At 42.6% G+C, this 22,278-nt stretch overlaps 1 protein-coding gene across 2 annotated transcripts; it reads right to left on the reverse strand.

The window, feature by feature from the left end:
• Nucleotides 1–118: 118 nt before the first annotated feature.
• On the reverse strand, nucleotides 119–10,447 carry ctsba (cathepsin Ba). 2 transcript variants are annotated; one of them, XM_037697507.1, is made up of 11 exons: nucleotides 10,371–10,447; nucleotides 6,746–6,869; nucleotides 6,226–6,311; nucleotides 3,990–4,104; nucleotides 3,789–3,904; nucleotides 3,592–3,677; nucleotides 3,159–3,305; nucleotides 2,890–3,006; nucleotides 2,660–2,788; nucleotides 905–985; nucleotides 119–682 (listed from the first exon to the last, which is right to left on the reverse strand). In XM_037697507.1, the coding sequence occupies exons 2-10, from the start codon at nucleotides 6,866–6,868 to the stop codon at nucleotides 912–914; spliced, it is 993 nt and encodes a 330-aa protein (XP_037553435.1). In that variant the 5' UTR covers nucleotide 6,869; nucleotides 10,371–10,447; the 3' UTR covers nucleotides 119–682; nucleotides 905–911. The 2 variants fall into 2 exon arrangements, with proteins under 2 accessions (XP_037553435.1, XP_037553434.1); XM_037697506.1 differs by having other exon boundaries at nucleotides 6,746–6,873.
• Nucleotides 10,448–22,278: the final 11,831 nt, after the last annotated feature.

Raw genomic sequence — 22,278 nt, forward strand, 5'->3', positions numbered from 1 at the left:
CTGTTTGTAGTTTTAAATGAGTCAATATAAAACTTTAAATTACTACTGTAAATATTTATTGAATTAAATTCAACAATGTAGTAATCTTATATCTTATTGCCATCCATATTTAAGAACAAACATGTCTTCTCATCTTGTCCTGACATTTAAAATGAGCAGTTTCATGCAGTACATTCAGACATTAATTGGCAAAAAACAACACAATTGTAAATCAAAAGATTTATTACTACAAATTAGGTACAAATTTGCTTATTTGCGTAGTTCTAAAAACAAAATTCAATCATAAACTGATTTGATCTAAAATGGCAGTTAATTTCACAATAGTTTCAAAAATGTGACACGACAGAAAAAAATGCCTCTTGTTTAAATCACAGTGACATCCTAAAATATCAAAATACAAAATAAACTGACCTGACAGGTCTTGCTATAAAATTTGACACCACTTACAAGAAGCAATAAAACAGAAAATGTTGATCTGTGTGCGGGTGCACTGCCATTTCCAACTGCGAAGCTAAAGTTTGCAGAGTTTTTCTGAAACGTGTTATTCTGCCACACAATAGGTGGAAAACTAAGCCAATTATTAAAAAAAAAAAAAAAAAAAAAAAAAAACCTAAGCTAATGATTGTTTTGTGGCAGGCGAGTGGAGTGTAGCGCCCTCTAGTGATAAGGTTTCAGCTCAAACCTGCAAGGAAAAAAAAAAAAAAGCTGTTCAAATACAAGCTTGCACTCAAAATGTAAGCAGCTGGAACAGAACAGTGCATGGACATTAAACACTTAGACTAGAGAAGCCTGAGCACAATTATAAACCTGCGATATGTTTTACAGAACCATTTAACTGCAACGTGTCCTGGTCATGCTTGATATACATCGTGAACAGGCTTGTAGCACACATTACTCACTTTACCTTTGGTTTATTTGGGGATCCCAGCCACTATCTCTGATTCAATACCACAGTGATTTGATCCACGCAGGATTTTAAAGAATCCTGAAAATTAAAAACATACAACATTGTCATTTTTTAACAGTCTGTCAAATTAAAACAAGAAAAGGCGTGTGCAAAGACGAGTGACGCATAGGCGTCGCAACCATTATATGTGAAGGGGACAAGTCCCCCCCCCCCCTTAAAAAAAAAAAAATGATTTTGGCCCCCCCCCCCCCCCCCACTTTTACTATAAAACATCAGTTCAGGCAGCGCAGTTTCCCTTTCTTCGTGAACAAATCCATTCCACTTGATTTCAAAGGAGAATACTCAAGCCACTAAAACTCCATTCCAGGTTTTCCTGGTTACCTCCAACTCTCCACCGTCCCTTCCTGCCTTGGCAGAAAACGCGCACAGGTGGAGGAGGTGGAGGTACCTGTGTTACTCGCTCGCCAGTTTAGCAGCTTAGTGCGAGCAGTGGTTGACCAGGGGGTTGATCATAAACTTATATTCATTTTAGGAGGATGTTTGAGAGGAGCTACGTCTGTAGCATGTTAGTTTAGCAGTAACTGTGACGCTGTCAGACGCTGCAGGTGTAAGAGACGCTGTGTGTTCAGGTGCATTAAAGTTGAAGTGTCTTTAAAACCCCACACCTTATTGTCCTCAAGCTTCATGAGAAACATCATTTAGACGAGTAGTGTTGAACACAAGTAAAAAAGTCCATTGGTGATGTTTTTTATTTCTCTATAAAAACACAAATAGTGCTGATCTGACGCTCTGTATTAAAGTGTATTAAAGTTAAAATGTCTTTAAAACCCACAGATGAATTTACACAAACTTTGTGAGAAACATGTTTTAAATGTGTGGAATTAAAGAAAATCTAGGTGAAATGCTGCTTTTTTGTTCATTAGTGAACACCTTTTTTTACGTGCGGACACACGTGCACGCGCACACACACACCTACATAAATCATTGTGTCCCCCCCACATTACGGATGCTTCCGACACCCTTGGAGTGATGCCTAGAAAAGTTTCGGTCCTAGGTGACAGGACAGACAAAGAGCGATTCCAAAGACTTGTATGGGGAAAAAAATAAAAAATAAATCATGGAGCTCAGTGTCCCTTGCCTGGACGTGGGTTACTGGGGCTCCATCCTGGAGCCAGGCCTGGGGGAGGAGGGGCTCGTCTGGAAGCGCCTGGTGACCGGGTCTCTAGCCATGGGGCCCGTTCAGGCTCAGCCCGAATGAGCAACATGAATTTACCTTGTTTGGGTTTACATGTAGCCTCTCAACTTGGTGCCTGTGTGTTGGGAGTTTTCCCCGGTAGATGAGAGGGTGGCTTCCCTGCGCCTTCGGGTGGTGGGACGGACTCTGACTGTTGTTTGTGCCTATGTGCCAAATGGCAGTTCGGAGTATTCAGCCTACTTGGAGTCCTTGGCGAGGGTGCTGGAAGGTGCACCAGGTAGGGACGCCTTTATTCTGCTGGGGGACTTCAATGCACACGTGCATAATGACAGTGTGACCTGGAGGGGTGTGATTGGGAGGAACGGCCTCTCTGATCAGAACCTGAGCGGTGTTCTGTTGTTGGACTTCTGTGCTAGTCATAGTCTGTCCATCACAAACACCATGTTCGAACATAAGAGTGTCCAAAAGTACACTTAGCACCAGGACGCCCTAGGTCGTAGATTGATGATTGACTTTGTAGCAATGAAGTAGATACAAAATTTAATACTTTCGCTCACCATTGTCACCCCAGTCCGTGTTCCAGGAGTTTGCACAAAGCCAGTAAGGGACACCGTTCTCCTGCCCCCAGCCCAGGATCTTGATGGCATGTCCACCAACAGCAGAACCAGACACATGCTGATACACACCTGGGGAGGGGAAAACAAAAGTTGTGCCAACAATAAGGTCCACTTTACATCACCTTGTGCTCCACATACTGAGCTCAAATCTTTAAAGGACACGGTCTTACCAGACTTGTACAGAGGAAAGTCTTCATAGACGGTAAACGCTCCCTCTACTGGACCGTTTTTGTAAATCTCAGACTGAATCTCAGTTTCATCTGCCTCCACGCTGTAAGCCGTTTTACCTGCAACAAACTCAGTTAAGATTCTGCATGCACTTGTACTTTAATTAAAAACACAACAATCTGTACATGAATCAATCTCAGGTGAATATGCTCCAATAGACAGCATCAGCATGCATATTTATGGAAATGACCCACCTCCACTTTTGTCTTACCATAGTGCTTGTCTTGTTTGTAGCTGGGTGTGTATCCAGATTCACACTTGCTTTTGCACGAAGGTGTGTCACCACCCTCCCCAGTGCAGGAGGGTCTGCTGCCATTCACATGGTGCTCACAAGGTGGAATGGTGTAGGGTCTGCAGCCTGCGGACAGGGTCAGGATTTGTCTAACTGTACTTTGAAATCAGTTTCCTACAGCATGCCAAAAGGCAATTCCGATACACAAAATCATGTTCATGCAGATTTTAAAGGGCCCTGCATACTCCATCTAAAGCTGCAAAATCGGCTCTCATTGACGTACAGTATGTGTGATGAAAACTGTCATTTTGTTCTCAGAGTAGCTTCACAAGCCCTTTCGACAAGGTCCGGGCCGAACTTTCTCACAATTTAAAACCATGATCTTCACAGAAAGCCTCAAATGCACACTAACCAATATGAGAGTCGTAAAGACCTCCAGTGACCAGCCCGTCTTCGGTCCAGTAGGTCCAAGCTGCTGAGGGGTAACCGCCATTACATCTAAAAAAAAAAAAAGTTTAAAAAAATGAAACAGTAATTCACCTAAAAACAAAACATTACAGTTCTTAAGGCACATACAGAACAAAAAGTTGACACATGGCTGCCTCTTACCCCATGCCACAGCTGTCGCAGCAGCTCAGCAGATCCTCAGAAGAGATCTCCAGACTGACAATTCCATTGCTGTGGATACAAACACGGTCAGACATGGCCTCTGCAGCACCGAACGCCTAGAGGGAGGACAACAACGTGAGGTTAAGTTTAGGTTTTCTTGGGGAGAAAACAAAAATGTGAACCATTTGTCCCCCTGCTCACCCAGCAGGATCCACAAGAGCCCTGGTCTCTGATTTCCTTTAGAGTGGGACAGTTAGGCCACTGCTCTCTGGCATCAAACTGTGCAGGCAGCTTCAGACCTCCCCCATACTGAACCCTGCATGGACAATAAATTTGTATTACTGTATCATTGGTGCAAAACTTTTGTTTGAAAAATGAACCGATATATTGGTTTACTTGGAAACATTGAAATCACGCATTCAACCTTTATTTAGACGGGTTAATCCCATTGAGCCTCGAGGACTCATTTACAAGAGAGACTTGATTTCTTAACAAATAGTGATGACAGCAATGGATAACAGTAACAATAGACAGTCATAAAACTGGCATACAAATTTAAGTTTCTCTCTCTCTTTTTTTTTATTTTTATATAAACAAATCGAAACAAAATAGCAACCAAAAGGACAATCAAGAGGAACAGCAGCAAAAAAACAACAACAAACAAACAAAAAAAAACAGTTAGATCAAAAGGCAATTTAGAAAATTAAGTCAAAGTCAAAGTCACTTTATTGTCAAAAACTGTAATATAAGTAGTGTAGTGTAATATAAGCAGCAGTGTGAATATAAACAGTAGTGCAAATGTAAACAGTGGTATGAATATGAACAGTAGTGCAAATTGAATGAGCACATGAGCATGTGTTAAGTGTATAACCCATTTTTTTATGATGCAGAGTTCAGTGTTAAAAAGTTTTTGTCTTGTATGGAAATGTATGAAAGTTTAATGTGTTAAGGTGGTACAAGAGGGAGGGGAGGCAGAGCAGGCAGAGAGTTCAGCATCCTAGCTGCCTGATGAACAGAGCCGTCTCTCAGTTTGCTAGTTCGAGCCTGGAGACTCCACAGTCTCCTCCCTGATGGCAGCAGGCTGAAGAAGCTGTGTAGTGGGTGTGTGGGATCACCCGCCATGCAGAGGGCTTTCCGAGTGAGGCGGGTGCTGTGTAAGTCATGTAGTGAGGGGAAGGAGGTGCCAACGATCTTCTCGGCTGCTCTCACGATGCGCTGGAGTGTCTTGCGACAGGATGCAGTACATGTACCGAACCACACCGTGATGCAGCTGGTCAGGACACTCTATGAAAACAGGAACATGTCTGCATTGGCTTTTGCCAGGTGCTTAACAGGGTTTTAAAGTCACTTAGAGAGATCAGGGTCGAGAGCTTCAGATCTTTTTGCAAGGTATTCCAGGAAACAGGAGTGGAGTAGAAGGCCCTTTTGCCAAGTTCAGTCCTCACTGAGGGGACACTGCAGGTAATAATGTCCTGAGAGCACACGCTATAGTTGCACTCGCGCAGAGACGTGTAGGAGGAGATGTATGAAGGCAGCGGACCGAGAAGTGAGTTAAAGATGAAAATGTACCAATGGAAGAGTCTGTGTGAAGTTAATGATGTCCAGTTAACCAGTGAATACAGGGTGCAGTGGTGGGTACGGTAGTTACAACCAGTTATGAATCTTAATGCACCGTGATAGACAGCATCCAACATCTGCAGAGTGCTTGTAGGGGCGTTCATATAGATAATGTCACCGTAGTCGATGGAGGGAAGGAAATTCAGTTACAAGGCATTTCCTAGTGTTCAGAGTTAAACAGGATCAATTTCTGAAAATGAAACCCAATTTAACTTTCAGTTTCCATACTAGGTTTTCCACGTAAAGCTTAAACATAAAGAGATGCGAGTCGACCAAGATACCCAAATATTATAGGCGTCAACAAACTCAATAGGGACACCATTTGAGGATAAAATCAGAGGAAGGACTGATGGGACCGACTTCCCGTTTGAAAAAAAAGCATCCCTTTGGTTTTATCGGCATTTAGGACAAGTTTGAGGCGGAACAAATCTGCCTGGATGATGTCAAAGGCGGATTGCAAAAGTTGGAGAGCCTTAAAAGCTGTTTTAGCTTGACAATAAACAACCGTGTCATCAGCATAGAAATGTAAGGAAGCATCAGGGATGCTCTGACCTACATTACATATGTAGATTGTAACAAGGGTGGGACCTAAGACTGAGCCTTGTGGTACACCATTTCTGACTGTTAGATAACTGGAGGAAATACCATTATGTTGAACACATTGCCACCGATCTGAAAGATAGTTTGAGAACCAACCAATGGTACGATCTGATCACTTAGACTTGTTGAAATGAACGAGACATTAAAAAAAAGTACATTAGCAACATGCACAGTTCTGTAAATATTCCACAGAAATGTGAATCGATACTATAGCACTCACATGGTTTTCAGTTTAGGTCCTTTCAGCAGTGTCCCACAGAGCTTCTGGACATAACTGTAATCAACATTATGAAAGTTGTGGCCAGCCTGCAGGACAGAGAGAAGATTTAGTCAGAAGTACGGTACTTTTTCTACTCCAACAAAGTTAAGTCAGGTCCTCTGGACGGTTTCTTTTTGTTGAAACGTTTTGTCTTTCATCCAGAAGACCTCATCAGTCTGAGACCACTTTGGCCATGACTGCCACAAACAAGTCAGTGGGGGAGAGGGAGGACTCCAGAAACCATCTAAGCACCATCAAACTGGATGACCCACTATGTTAAGGTGCTATTTATAAGACTGAGTTTGTTGTGACTCTTTGGACTGATGGTCTTTTGGATGAAAGACGAAACATTTCAACAAAAAGAAACCGTCCAGAGGACCCGACTTTTGTTGGATTTTTCTACCAGGATTACTGAGGATGAACTTTGATACATTTTCTACTCTTAGAAGTTGGAAGAAGGGAAAAAAGGAAAGAAACTCACCTTCCAGGTAGTATTGACCTTGTTGATGTAGTTGATCATCTCATTAGACAGAGGGTGTAAGCGGGGCCTGGTCAGGCTCACTGAAAAGCTGGCAGCCAGTACAAACAGGACCGCACGCCACATTCTGACTGAGACAAGACAATGACACAATTATACACTGAAAACATAAACTGTGTACTGCAGTGCATCTTAATACAGATTATCACAGCTGTAGGAAAATACTTGGATTTCTGACCAAAAGTGTTTACAATGTCTCACAGTGAAATGCATCTCTAAAATGTGTAATGTTTAACTCATTAACTAATCTACTCTAAAATAATTGTACTCTGGAAGGGGGGGAAAAAAAATAAATAAATAAATAAAAACACTGGTATTGGGACAGTCCTATGCCACACACACACACACACACTCTCCTCAAATGACTGAGCCAGCAGGGAAAAAAAAAAAGTTCACAGCTGACTGAACATCTTCGTGGCAGTTGAACCTAAAAGTGTAACATGCAAAGAACAAACTAAACCTCTCATGTGGTCAAGCATGCTTTTCAAACCTTAAAGTGCACAGTGCAGTGAATGACGACATTTGGACGCAAGAAAAGTGCAGAACAGCATGATTTTTAAACTAAATATCAAAATGAGTTCTCATTTATGTTTGAGAAAATAAAGTAAGCACAAAATAATCGTTAGTAGGCCTGTCACGATAACAAATTTTGCTGGGCGATTAATCGTCTCAGAAATTATTGCGATAAACGATAATATTGTTTGAAATTTCACAATAAAATCAGTAATTGTCAAATTTAAGAAGAAATGTTGGTTAATTTGTGTGTAGTACATTTTTTCCAGTGTCTTCAGTAGAAAGAAACACAAAGAAATGATAAAGCCGATAAATGAAAATGAGGTTGACAATTTTCATTTATCATGTGATTGATTGATTTATTGCGACAGGCCTAATCGTTAGCACACCGATAACACTTTAAAAACTTGGGATGTTAATGCTCTATAAATCCAATCACTTCCATAAATTCATACCTACTGCCTTTAAATCAGGTTCTTAGAAAGCACTTAGCACAAACGGGACATTGGTAAAACACTATATTGTCCTGATGTTGGTGCAAACCCGTTAAATTATTGTGTAAACTGCAACAAGACGTTCTAAACAATCTGAACAATTCTCGAACATCCGCAGGTTTATTTAGTAGCTTAGTGGACGCTGCTCTTTTTGGCAGGCTGCCACAAACGTTCCAAGTTTTTGTTCAGCTCTAGTGGTACGACACACCTGTTCAGGCATGTCTTCCTGGAACAGTAACTACATTTTTTTTTTTTTAAAAAGGTATCGGGGAAACATTTTACATCACATGATTGAGGCTCACAATAAGTACACAAAGGAGAAGTAAAAACAGATTTTTTTTTGGTTTCCTTTTTTCTGAAAAACCAAAGTGCTTCTCAGACTTTTGACTGAGCAAAGAGAGTCTTTTGTAAAAGGAAGAACATTTCTGTGGTTAAGGTTTCAAACAGAAGTGATAAAATCCAAGACAACAACAGCCTTGTAGCTAAAACAAGGTTTAAAAAGCCCCTTGGAGAAGTGAAACAACAGCCTGCTGGCAAGCATTTTTCACTTCCCTACATATGGCTGCTCGTCCTGAGCATAGTTGCCAAGTCCGCTTATTATAAGCGACTTTGGGCTTGTTTTCTTTTTCTAAAGTCGCTTATAAATTTTGTGTTGCGGGTTTTTTGGGGCTTGTTTGGAACGTTAAGTCGCTTATTTGGGCTTGTTTTTCTGTCCAAGTGAAAGCAAAAGATGAGTGGTAGGTAGTTTGTCCCTTCACGCCCCTCTTCCACGGATGTTACGTTCAGGTGCAGCTGGTGCTGCAAAGATTTCATTTCAACCAAGGAGATGCTTGAGGCTTTAACAGTAACATGTACTCTGTGGAAGTACAAACAAAAACAGCAATGATGGGGAAGCAAGAAGGACAAGGAAAGAAGATGGTTTCACACTTTACCTGTTTGAGTTGACTCGTGTGTGTCTGCTTTTAAACAGAGTTTAAAGAAAGTTTTTTGTTGACTGCGTTTACTATGTTTGTTGTTAAAAAAATAAAAAAAGTGTACACATCCTTTATGATTGTCTATTGTTGTCGTTGTCCACTGTTGTCATCACTCTTTGTTTAAAATTCAAGTCTCTCTGGTAAATGAGTCCCCGAGGCTCAATGTGATTAATTAAAAGGTTGAATTAAGGTTACATATACAAAATGTTTTTTTTTTTCCCAGAGTGTAAAAGTGTTGAGCATAATTTTGCTGTTTATATGTAATTCCATAATAAATATATGTTTATACTGCTTAAAAAAGAGCCTCTGTTTTACACAATGTGGTGGGTTGCCAGTTGGGCTTGTTTTCATATAGCTGGTTGTTTCTATCGCGAGATCTGGCAACACTCGTCCTGAGCCTGGTTCTGTTGGAGGTTTCTTCCTGTTAAAAGGGGGGGGGGGGGGGGGGGTTCCTTTCCACTGTCTCCTTTGTGCTTGCTCAGGATGGGAGACTGTGACGAAGTGAAGACTCAACACAATCTGCTGGCTTCCCTAGATAACTTTTACTAACTGGCTTTTATAATAATGTATGTGAATGTTTCTGTTCAGTGCTCTGGGACAACTTCTGATGTGACTTGGCGCTATAAAAAATGAATCAATAGTGTCTCAGTTACTTGTGTCAAAGCATAAACACAGACTGCACAAAGCTGCAGAGTCATCGAGGAAAACTGAGGGGGCTTTCTTCCTATGAACGTCTCGAAACCACCACTTTCAAGGTTACGTTACCCAGCAGGCTGTTTTTTTATTTTTTAACTCAACCTTTTAAAAAGGTTAAAATGATGTCAGATGTTTTCCGCCACGATGGGGTCTAAAGAAAAAAAAATAGATGAGTCATACAACCAGTTGAGAGTACCTGTTCCTCATTGACTTGGTGCTACCACAGTGATTATACAACGCTTTCAGTGTTGGAGATAATCAAAGTTGATTTTTAAATCTGGTCTATTTTGGCTACTCTTGATCAATGTGCTGAGTACAAGAGATAAAAGTTTCTCAACATCCCTCAAAGCAACCAGGTGACAGATCAAACTCCAGAGTCTGTCTGCCCCTTTCCAAGTGACAGATAAAGACTTGCCCTGTTCCTAATAACTAATGTTTTGTCTGGCTGCTCTGATAAAACAAGGCTCCAGATTCCATCTCACCGCCTTCAGGTTCATTATATATTACTGTACACAAACTCCACAGCGCGTTTATGATGGAAATGCTGCATGCCTGCACCGTCCAACAAGAGCATTACAATATTTTTTTTTTTATCTTAAAAAAAAACAAAAAAAACAAGCATTACAGTATGTATCAACATGTTTGAACGAATCTACCTCACCTTGTCCGAGAACTTCAAAAGGGGCGGAGCTTAAGATTCCTCAAAAACTAACGAGCTGTGAAAACAAACGCTACACCCTGCGCGCTGTTGTTTATCAGGTATCCGTTGTAAACACAAAAACAAGTGTTATAAATAAATAACTACATAAAAGGCTCCGCTCGGGTGCCGTATTTTGACACGTGAAACAACGGCAAACTGTCGTAAAAACCGTAGACATCAAAACAACCAACCTGTCGATGGTTCGAGCCGTGTTCGCGTCTTATCAGAGACTTCGACTCCAGCTGACCTCCCAGACGTCTGACTGCGATCCTCCTCAGCCTCTGTTTCGGTTTTATTTATCACTGGGAGCACGTGATAGGGTCACATGAGTGCAGCTCGTGATCCGAACGTCATTTCCCGCCCCTGCACCTCCTCGCGTCAGCTGGGTCACCAGCTCTGCAAGTGTCTGTGCTGGGAGCTTCAAGTTATAAGAGTTAGCTACAATACAAAATCTCAGTAGCATCTGACTTTCACATCTACCGGTAAATCATTTATTCATTCATTCAACCTTTATTTAGACAGGTTAATCCCATTGAGCCTCGAGGACTCGTTTACAAGAGAGACCTGGTTTTAACAAAGTGATGACAACAGTACACAACAAAGACAATAATAGACATTCTTAAACGGTGCGTACAAGTTTAGATTTTTTTTTTTTTAAATCTTCTATGGCATGGTGTTGCCCTCAGGCAACAAACCACTATTTTTGGCCCACACAATGCCCCTTTAATTTTTTTTTATGTAAACATAACATTAAAAGTCTGATAATAAGTCTGTGACCAATGAAATTTGAGCTGGGCGTGGCTTTGACCTTTCATCTTGGGGTGAAACGTTGGTCTGTAACCCCAGATTCTATGAGTATAAGCGTAGCCCTTTAAGGCTGTCGCTGATGGGTTTATCCCGTTATGCGAAGCATTACACTGAAAAATTTAGTCCACGCCCACCTGCTGTGTGGGCCCCACCCGGTCCGTATAAATTACGTTAAGAGCGGGTAATCGGCTCCCAAATAGCTTTTTCTTCAGCCATTTAGGAGCCAGTGAGGCTCGACGCTTAAAGGGCTACGCCTATACTCATAGAATCTGGGGTTACAGTACGTAACCAACGTTCTATTTCGTATAGGCTTCGCCCTTTAAGGCTGTCGCTTAGTGGGTTAAGGGCGAAGCGGATGTTGTCCTCGCCTCACTGGGTCCATTCGAACACCGTATGAAGCAGAAGCTTGACCAAAAAACGTCTTGTCACTCAGCTCCCCATGTGCATAATTATGCATTGCGTAATTATGTGTGCCATGCACAGACGAATGTTGTGTAACTATGCGTTCTGAATGCATGCATGCCCCGGAAAAAAATTCAACGGGGAGGGAAAAAAGCTGAAAAGAGCCATGAACCAACCGGTTTACGGCTGAACAGATTAATAATAACAGGAGAGCTGATTATTAATCAAATGAACTGATTGGTAACAATAGTTGTGAACTGATTAGTGACAAGAGAACCAAAATAACAATCACAACTTGTGACTGATAACAACATCTCACACTGTAATGCATGCAGACAGATGTGAGTAAAACGGAGTTCCATGAAACAACAATATTCATTCTGTAAACACTAAGTACAGAATGTGTCATGGAACGAGCCGTCACATCACGTAGATAAAAGCGAATGAATGAGCAGGGTGTTGACCACGCGGCTACAGTGCAAATGTCCTGCATTGTCATACCATTATGCAAGGCGGTCGAAGATGCGATACCCCTGATCGAGTGTGCTCTGAGGTTGACAGGAGGCTCTAAATCTGATCCTCTGTAGGCTTCAGAAATGGCCTCACACAGCCAGTGTGACAAGTGCTGGGTGGATAACGGGCGACCTGCAGATGCATCTCTATAATGCACAAACAGATGTTGAGTTTGACGCATTGCAGCTGTGCGCGCTATGTAACACGTCAACGCCCGCACCGGACAGAGAAGATGGAAAGACGCTTCTTCTTCTGATCTGTGGGGGGAGGGGGAGAAAAACCCCTCCAACAATATTGCTCTTGATTTAAAAGAGCTTGTGATGTTTTTAGGCATAAAAGCTGGATTTGGTCTTAAATCAGCTGAGCTGCCGTCAGCCTGAATTCTGAGACATGATGGCGCGACAGAGAGGGCAGATAAATCACTCACTCTCTTAGCGGATGTGAAAGCCAGCAGCAGGGCTGTTTTAAGAGACAAGAATTTAAATGGAACCTGATCCAGAGGCTCAAATGGAGCTTTGATCAGAGCCTGCAGGACCAGCGTTAAATCCCACTGTGGAACAAGTGGGCGTGAAACAGGCCTGCGTCTTTGTACACCTTTTAGAAAATGCTTCATCAGCGGATTATTAAAAACTGTTCTGTCTCCGAACCCTTCGTGGCAGGAAGAGATGGCTGCAGCGTACGTTTTAATCGTGTTGGACGCCAAATTTCTGTCTATCAGCTGTTGTAGAAAGGACAGCATGCCACCTAGTGGACATGAGGTGGCCTCTACACCCTTCTCTGTACACCAGCGCTGAAAAGCTGTCCGCTTTGATGTGTACAGCGCTGTGGTAGATGCAGCACGTGAAACCTGAATTGTGCGCACTACATCCTGTTGGAGACCCATCCTCTCTAAGCGGGTCTACTCAGCGGCCAGACCACAGGTGCTGGCCTATTTCTGGTTAACTCCTGATCGCTCCTCCTGCCTGGAGGAGAGCGACCTCCCTCCACGGCAGTTTCCACGGGCGCCCCGACAGCAGGCGTTGCAGGACTGTGAACCATGGTGCGTTCACGCGTTCGGGGGCCACCAGGAGAGCTGTCAATCCCTCCTCCTGAACTTGGTTCAGGAACCGTAAAATCAGAGGGGGTGGAGGAAAACGCGTACAGAAGCATTTTGGGCCATGGGCTGTGGGCAAACACATCCACCCTCAGCGGTGGTTCGTCTCGTGGGCTCAGAGAAAACCATAATTGACACCGAGCGTTTTCTCGTGTCGCAAATAGGCCCACAGCTGCTATTTCAATCTGAGTCAAAATGCTCCGTCAGAGGATGATTAAAGGTTGTTCTGTCTCCGACAACTTCGAGACAAGAAGAAAACATGGCTGTAGCATACGATAATCGTGCCGAACGCCAGATTTCTGTCCATCAGCTGCTGCAGAAAGGACGGCGCGCCCCCAAGCATGCAAATCGTTTGTGCGTTTGCTGATGCTGTGGGACGCAGCTAATCTGTGCTGTGCTCACGTTGTGTGCCGCTGCTCCGTGTAAACGCTCGGAGAGCGGGTGCACGTATGAGCCGACGTGCCCTGAAGAGTCGTGTGCGCCCTCATTCATGCGACTTCTTAAGCGAGGATTGCTGCGGGAGCTCGGATTTGACACTGGTGCGGTCAGGAAGCAGCGCGCGGCATCGGTGGGGCGAGGTTACCACTGGGCTCGTTCTGTAGAACACGTTCATTCTTGGCTGCGAATCACGTGAGCTTTTGAGTGATTCCACAAGCTGCAGTATTAATTCAGAAAACCTTCTTCAAGGATGAAGGAGCAGAGCCGCTGTGAGGCTTGTGAAACTGTTGACGCCGCGGGAGCGCGCGTTTGACACCACTGCGGTGAAAATGCGTCGCTCCTGCCGAGAGCGAGATACGTTACTGGGCTCGTACTGCGGTCTCACGTTTACGTTGACGTGAACGGCAGGCGCTGAGAGTTGTGTGCGCGCTTTCGTAACGCAGCGCCTTATAGGTGAAGGCTGCTCGTGCCGCGTGAGTGCGTGTTGGCACCGCCGGCAGTGAATGAAACAACCTTAAAAGGCTCATTCGTGATGAGTGTGTGTGATGGGCCGCTGTCAGATCATCCGTGCTGACAGCCTGGCTAAAAGACACTTCATCATAAAATGATGTTTATTTCCACATCGTGTCATCTACACACATCCAGCAAACCGACACCTGGTTATCTTCCCCTGAGCTCCGTGGTTTGTTGTCCTAGAAGGCCCCCTGTTGGCGGAGTCTGGGAAAAGTTGAACTTCCGGATGCCGGGGATGTCTGATGGGAGGGACTGGCATAGCAGAGCTGGGGAGGCATTGTGCAGCCGTGGAGCATCTTGAAATGATCTCTCGCTGATGAAGGCCCTCCAACAAAAAGCTTCTGCAGCTCCCCCGAGAGGAAGGTGGAGTGACGAGCCAGGAGAACCTCTGGGACCTCGTTCTCCAGCTGCGATGCGGGCCGGCAGACAGCAAAAGAGGCACACCGTTGGGGATGACGTCAGCTGCCCTGCAGACGGAGCGTATGTCTTTTCCTGCCTCTGAACGTGTACGCCAACAGCGTAACGTGTTGTTCGCTGCGGCCGTCTGGAACGCATGCTGGTGAGCTCAGTTGGAGAGTGGTGTCACCGTCTGGGTTACGCTAACCGGAGGCGCGGGACGCTGGTCCACCTGGACTTCTTGCTCCGATGAAGCCTCCGTCAGGCTCGGCTCCAGGGGGCACTGAGGGAATTTCCACTCGGTGAACCCCTGCTCTGGAGATGGGCACGGACTGTGGAGACCCCCCCCCCCCCCCAATCTACCAGGAAAGCCGGCTGTTGCCTCGTCCCGTAGGACGTCCTGTTGGGAAACCGAGGTCAGATGGATCAGGACGGTGAGCCAGAATGGAGCCTAGAAAAACAACTTCCCGCCGGATCATCCGAAATGGCGGAAAAGGCGTGGGACGTAAAAAAGGGTTCCTTCATGCCAGCGGCTCCTGGATTACGCCGGGCAACCCCAGACGGTGCCGTCGGCCGGGAGCAGTGTGATCGCTGATGCGAAACGAGGTGGGATGAGGTGAGCATTCGCTCAGCCCCCCTCCACCGACACTACGCTCTCCAGGGGGGAATGAGCAGCGGGGGGCTGCAGCTGACGTGGCCTGTCCCGGAGGAACCATCCGATTCGCTCCGAGGGTCGGCGATAAGAGGAAAATTACAAGATGGAGTTGTCCAGCGTGTAGCAACCTGTCACTGAGAAATACTCCTCGGCGCTTACCTTGAAACAAGACTGCTCTTCAGCTTCTCCTCGGGGAGGAGAGCTCACCGGGACGACCAGAGGTCAACGTGACGGGCCAAGCATTCTTAACAAAGGTTGGTCATCTACACAACTTTCCTTCTTCGTTCTTCTGACAGTGCTATTAGCTCGCTGAAGAAAAAATGGGAGCCAATTACCCGCTCTTAACGTAATTTATACGGACCGGGTGGGGCCCACATAGCAGGTGGGCGTGGACTAAATTTTTCAGTGCAATGCTTCGCATATCGGGATAAACCCATCAGCGACAGCCTTAAAGGGCGAAGCCTATACAAAATAGAACTGTCCTTTTTGGGACAACAGTGCACTTGGACGCACTGCTTGCAGAGGGTAAGATAAATTTCACTTTTTAACATGTTTACATTTAAATAACTTTGTATAAATAATATCTGTGATGTGCATGAACAAGTGAAAATGCATATTGGATTGAGTAAAGACACTTTTTGTCTTCATTTATATCCTAAAATGGCTTTTTTTTTTTATTCGTTGCCTCAGGGCGACATTGTGCAGTTAAACCATTTTTTTGTGAACCATAACATGCTTATGGATGGAGATGTGTAGGGATGCATAGTTATCAACATAATCAATTTTTTTGCTGTACTATCTACTGTCACTCACAGGAAATGGATTCAAGAACATTTTATGCGTGTAAGGATGATGATCAAGCAGTTAGGCTCATTCCTTCTGACAGTGAGGACAGTGAACTTGAGGAGAGTGACAGTGAGGAAGAGTGGACTCCAGAATCAGGTTTGAGGGAGAGTTAGGAGATCAGGGTTCAGTCTGTAGAATAACACAGTATGGAATGAACATGTGTGTGTTAGTGTATGTATGTATGCATGTATGTATGTGTGTGTGCATGTGCGAGCATCAGTGGGTGAAGAGAGGTATTTATGACCTATTCTAATTTTATGCTTACTGGTTTCTTTTGAGAACAGATGACCTGCCTGATGACAACGAGTCTGAGGATGAAGAGGAAAATGAAGACGATGAAGTACACAGGAAGATGTTCCACGATTCTACTTCTCCATCAGCATTCTCAAAGCAAAGATGGCATCTGTGGTGCTCTTTCTTGGCATGAAACCATACTGCTGCTCACAGATAGTCACCTCTCATCTTAAGACTTGCTTCCACAACTCTCTCCCAGATTTTCATTGCGTGGCTCATCAACTTAATTCCCCTGTAGTTGCTACAACTCTGTACATCACCCATGTTCTTAAAAATAAAATATAAATGAATAAAAATAAAATATGATGTCTAAAAGAAAATGTAACAAAAAAAAAAAACAGCTAGTAAGGCATAATTGTTTTCATTCTAGTGAAATCTTGAGAGTCATGGCCACAGTTAAGTTAGGCTATTTGTTTTGCGTGATTTGGGTGGAACTTCAGAAAATATGCTAATTGACTTTGTTTCTCTTCCTCTTCGTGAATGTGTCATGTGACAGTGCTGCATTGTAGACACAGACACATGAAAGCTGATTCTTTTATAAATACAGTATTGTACCTTTTTACTGTTGCTGAATGATGCAAAGGCCAATCATTGTTGGGATAAAGACAAAAGAGATGGTGGTGAATGTCAAGCTTACACTATCTAGATGCATGCTCAATAATCAAGGTAGAAAAATCTAAAAAGGTTAAGTCAAGTCCTCTGGATGTTCAAAAAAAAAAAAAATTGTAGAAATGTTTCGTTTTTCATCCGAAATACTTCTTCAGTCTGAGGAGCTGTATTCAGCTCAATCTTATAAATAGCACCTTCTCGAATGTCCGCTCGTTGGACAACAAGATGGATTTGCTTCGTCTGAGAGTGGGTGCCTCAGAAGAGATGACTGTGCATTTACATGAGTAAAAATTGGTGCACATACTGGTAAACCATCATTGCTGCATACATAATCTCGTTCCACCACATGTACCACATGAGATGTCAAAGACAAATAAATCTCTCTGACTCATAATGGATCAACCAGTGTGTTGCTGACATTCGAAACTAGCTGCTCACATGATCAAGGAGGACCATCAGCATAACAATGGATTGTTAGCACCCTGATGGCTGCTTGCTATTCACAAGGGGCTGAGTGATACTAGCAATAGCAACATTGTAAGAGGGACAGTTGAACACAGAGGCCTCCACCCCTGTTTAATGATGGACGGTTTCTTTTCACAAAGATGGCCTCCTTTACTCCTCTCTCAAACCATCGTTCCTCTCTATCAAGGATGTGAACATCTTCATCCATGAAAGAGCGACCGCTGGCCTGGAGGTGAGTGTAGATCGATTGCAGAGTCCTGGATGATGTTGCTCTTCTGCAGGGGGATGGCCCAGCACAGAAGAGCAACATCATCAGGGCAGGACTCTGCGGTCTACACTCAACAAGCAGCTAAACTCATCAAGAAGGCCAGCTCGGTGCTTGGATGTCCCCTCGACCCAGTGCAGGTGGTGGGAGACAGAAGGACTCTAGCTAAAATAACATCATTGCTGGTCGTCTTCCATCCCATGCATGAAGCTGTTGCTGAACTGGAGAGCTCCTTCACTTCAGACAGATTACTGCATCCTAAATGCACAAAGGAGCGTTACCGCAGGTCCTTCCTTCCAGCAGCTGTTAGACTCTACAACCATCACTGCTCCCAACAAATGCAAAAAGTATTAAATGTATACTGACCTTTGCTAAAACACACACTCTGCCTATGCTACTGTATTGTAAATAGTCTGTCCTTATCAATGTTCCAATACATATTGAACATTATTATTGATATTGTTTATCTTATTTCTTTATATATTGTTTTTAACATTAGGAACTTTTTGTCTGAATCTTTTTATCTGTTGCTGCTGTTACACTGACTTTCCCATCCGTGGGACAATAAAGGCTGTTTCTATTCTATTCTATTCTATTCTATTCTATTCTATTCTATTCTATTTATAAGACTGAGCTGAATACAGCTCCTCATATTGAAGAAGTCTTTCGGATGAAAGACAAAACGTTTCTACAATTGTTTTTTTTAATGTCCAGAGGACCTGACTTAACTTTTTTAGATCAAGCTTACACTTTTCTAATCATTGGAGGCATGGCCAGAGTGGGATTCATTTTCAGCCCTGGAGTTTAATGCCTCAGACTGGCCCACTTTAGGTCACAACCTATTACTGTATTATTAAAATCATATAATTATAAACTTACATCGGGGGCCATTCTAGAATACTATGCCCCTTAGGGGTGCTTATCTGGCTCTAGGCTTGAACAACGTGGTGGCCATTGGCATCAGAATCATTTGTAATGTGGGAGGGAAACAGGAAGAGGGCCACCTGCATCATGAAAGGCCCCACTCACCCAGCACACACACCTTTTGTCCCGCTCTCCTCAAGCAGGAGGTTGAGGAGCATTAAGTGTAAACCCACTAGACTGATTAACAGCTTCTACCCTGAAACTGTTAGACTCATGAATTCCTTATCAGGATTATCATGGCAAAAAAAAAAATCACTGTAATGCCACTTGATTGTTGACATGTACTGCTGACTATCCATGCTGCTGATCTCATGCTGCTGATTTATTTCATTCTTCCATGTTCATTCGTACACACCTGCTCACAGACTCATGTTCGTGCTGCTGTTGTTTGGCGTATTGTTTTTGCACTACTAGTGCTTTTCGTATTCTTTAGCATATTTCATATCTTAGATCTTATTATTGTTTTTCTTTACAAATTTTACTTTTTGTTGGATGCAACTGACCCTGTGTACACGATTTTCATTTCACCACATGTACCACATATGATGCGAATTACAATAAATAAACCTTGATGCACTGGTGGGGGGGTCTGGGGGTCCTCCCCCAGAAAAATTTGAATAAAGTAGATGCCATTTCCTGCATTCTGGTGTATTTTAATGGTTGTTTAATATCTAGTTTCACCTACATACGTAAATGCTTGAATCAATAAGTATTTTAGAGTTAGTGGCACAACAAGAAGTAGCCTGACCAACAGCTCTCCTTGTGTGAATAGAGCACGCTCCACTTCTCTCATGCATCCTAGCCACAGTCTAAGAAACATAGTGTCGCCTAAGTTAACTTTTAGGGAAAAAAATCACCAGCCAAGATTACTTTTATCAATAAGATATTTTTTGTCTTTCATTTTTTTGAATTAACCAATATGAAACGATAATAATGATCACTCCTCCTTACCAATGGCATAGCATAAAGCAATATGATCATCATCCATCATGCTTATTTGTAGCTTAAAATACCTAATTAAAACTCCAGTAATGGGCTAGGTCTACTGTAACTTTACCCAGTTGTATGGTCAACAAGGACAAACATGTAACATTAACACAGTATGAACAACATTCAGGAATTGTTTCGATAAGAACATGCTCAAATATTTTATGTGAATGGTAGAATCGCTCTGCCCACAAAGAAATGTAACCCAGGGTGAGCTAATCTTGGACAAACTAACAAAGATAGCTATAAAGGTGGTTCACGGCGTTACCTGAGGCATTTATGCCTTATCAGCCGACAAAGAGGCCAGAAAAACAAAACAAAAACAATTCTAAGCTACTAATAACTTAAAATAGTTACTGCAGAGGATGTTTTCATGCTGCAGAGCAACACAGGTAAGAGTGTAAATTTTACATTACACAACCTATTAAACACTTTGTACAAAATCAGTTTAGTTTTAACAAAGACTAAACTTTTGCAACCAGAAGTTACAACTGTGTAGTTGGTGTCATCTGGTTTTTAATATGATCAATATGCTGTTTGGCTAAAACCCAACCAGTAAATAAATCACCTTGACTCAGTCATGATAAATCTGTTTATTTTTGTCATGTCAATAACACACTTAATGGGTCACTTCTACCACAGTGGTTCTTATTCTGTGAAAAGCCTTGCAGATATGAAGTGGTGAATGTTAACAAACACAAGACGTTCTGTGATGTTTGGATCGAATATTCAAACAACCTCAAATCTGTCTGTGACAACTACTGATTTTACCACATCCCTGGAGAAGATTAAACACCAACTTCACCCACAATTCTCCTAACAGAAACCTTGATCAAATGGAAAAGAACACTTAAAATATATAAAACAACATAAAAAATGATAAACAAGTAAATATGTGCATTGTGTACACAGATCAAAACAGGCAAGTGTGGCAGCTCTTTTTACAAGGCGAAGCGTTGATTTCAGACTAAAACATGTGCATGTATACAGTATTCCATCAGTGCTGTGAGATACATTTCATAAGCTATCTTATTGCTATTGCATACATTCAGTCTAGCATGTTTTAAATACAATAATTTGCACGTTTAAAAAAAATGCAATTTTTCTCTGTTAGAGAGTACAACTCTTCCTGCTGCCTGCATGAGCAAAGAGAGGGAAGCTCCTGCTAATGGATAACATTTCTGACACATTCAAGCAGTTCAGCTACATAACAGTAATTTCCTCCATAAAATCTGGTGTCCTAATGCTGCTCATGTTCTGGCACCTTTAAACAAACAAACCGCTCAGTTCCTGTTTTATAAAGATGGAAACAGAGCAGCGACACAACAACATAGTGCTGAAATAGACAAATTAACGTGGAAGACGTTGAATATAATTTTGTGATTATAGTAGAAAATACTGTATTTATATTATGATCACATCCTAGAGTTGCATTTGGACCTAAAAAATCCGGCCCCAGCCCGTAGCCATTTTTTCCAAGCCTGGCCCGATAAATTAACTGTACAGGCCCAAACCTTTTTTTTATTTTTTTATTAAGCTTTAACTGCTTTTGTAAGCAAATCAATTTGACGTGATAGTTTTAAAAATGTAACGAAAGGAAAATATAAGATTTCTTGTTTATTAACAAGTCACCAAATGGATATTAACATACAAAATGAATAGCCTAAAAAAATAAATAAACTCTAAAGATAGGCTATTATACAGATGAACAAAAATATTTTAGAGCAAAATTATTTGGAAAAATTTAGAACAAGGCTATTTTAATTGAACGCGCTGCTCGCTTCGGCTTTTGTGCTTCAGATGCTGCAACTTTCTTCACCGCAGATGACAGCGGGATGTGGAGAGGGAAGCGCACAGCCGATGATCCGGTTGTCCGTCTGAAACTTAACGCAACTTTTTTTTTTTACCTCTTTCAACCGCCGGTCGGACCTGAGCGTGCACCTGACACACATTAGAGTTCTCCCATTTTTAATACTTTCCAGCTCCATTATGTCGCTTGTTGTGGGTCAATTGCAAATCCTCAGATGTGTGGTAAGAGCGAAGGGCAAGCGGGGCCACATGCGCAATTAAAACCGCATCAAAAGCCCGACCCGGGCTGCTCATCAAGCACTTTGGCCTGACCTGGCCCGAATTTCAGGTCGGGTCGGGTCTGGCTGGGGGCTCGGGTCAAAAATCGCAGCTCTACCACGTCCTAATGAAACTCAACCATTTTAGCCATAATGTTGACCTTTTTATTGGACAGCTTTGGTATAAGGCAGTGCAAAGATGAAAAGTATGGTTTCTCTTTGTGTGTCTTGTTTAGGTCACGTTTCAGCTTATAGCTCTTTGATAATCACAAAAATCAATTTACACGAGTCTAACAAGTTTAAATCAGGTCCTCTGACTAAAGAAACAAATAGATGGACTAAAAGGGACATTTTTTCTTTCAGTTTTCTGTTGTGTAAAGAAACAACAGTGGTTTATTTGTTGAGTTTAGGAGTGTGTGAGTGATTCAGAGGTCAGAGTTAAGTGGTTTAAGAAAGGAAACAGAATTCCTCTGAAAACTCAGGTATTGGACAGAACATCTGTGACAAAGCTGCCATGTAATAAATACATCATGAGACGTCTGTGTTATTACTCAAATGAAGACTTGATTTCATTTTAAGATTAAAAAAAAGTTTTGTAAAAGTTTTATTTCATGCAATATAGCGAGCTGACAAGAATTCTTTATATGAAATAATGCAAAGGGTCATAACTCCGGTAAGAGAGGGTGCAGCACAGAATGTCAGGAGTCGTTCTCTCATTTCCACCAAGTTTCATCAAATTCCTTCAAAAGGAATAAAAGGAGTCAAGTCTTTATCACGTTTCTTTCATGTAGAACAAATAATGTGTGCAAACAGAAACCATTTTCTG

Source organism: Nematolebias whitei, chromosome 2 (assembly GCF_014905685.2).
Source record: "Nematolebias whitei isolate Nwh7 chromosome 2, NemWhi1, whole genome shotgun sequence".
In the NCBI taxonomy this organism is placed as follows: Eukaryota; Metazoa; Chordata; class Actinopteri; order Cyprinodontiformes; family Rivulidae; genus Nematolebias; species Nematolebias whitei.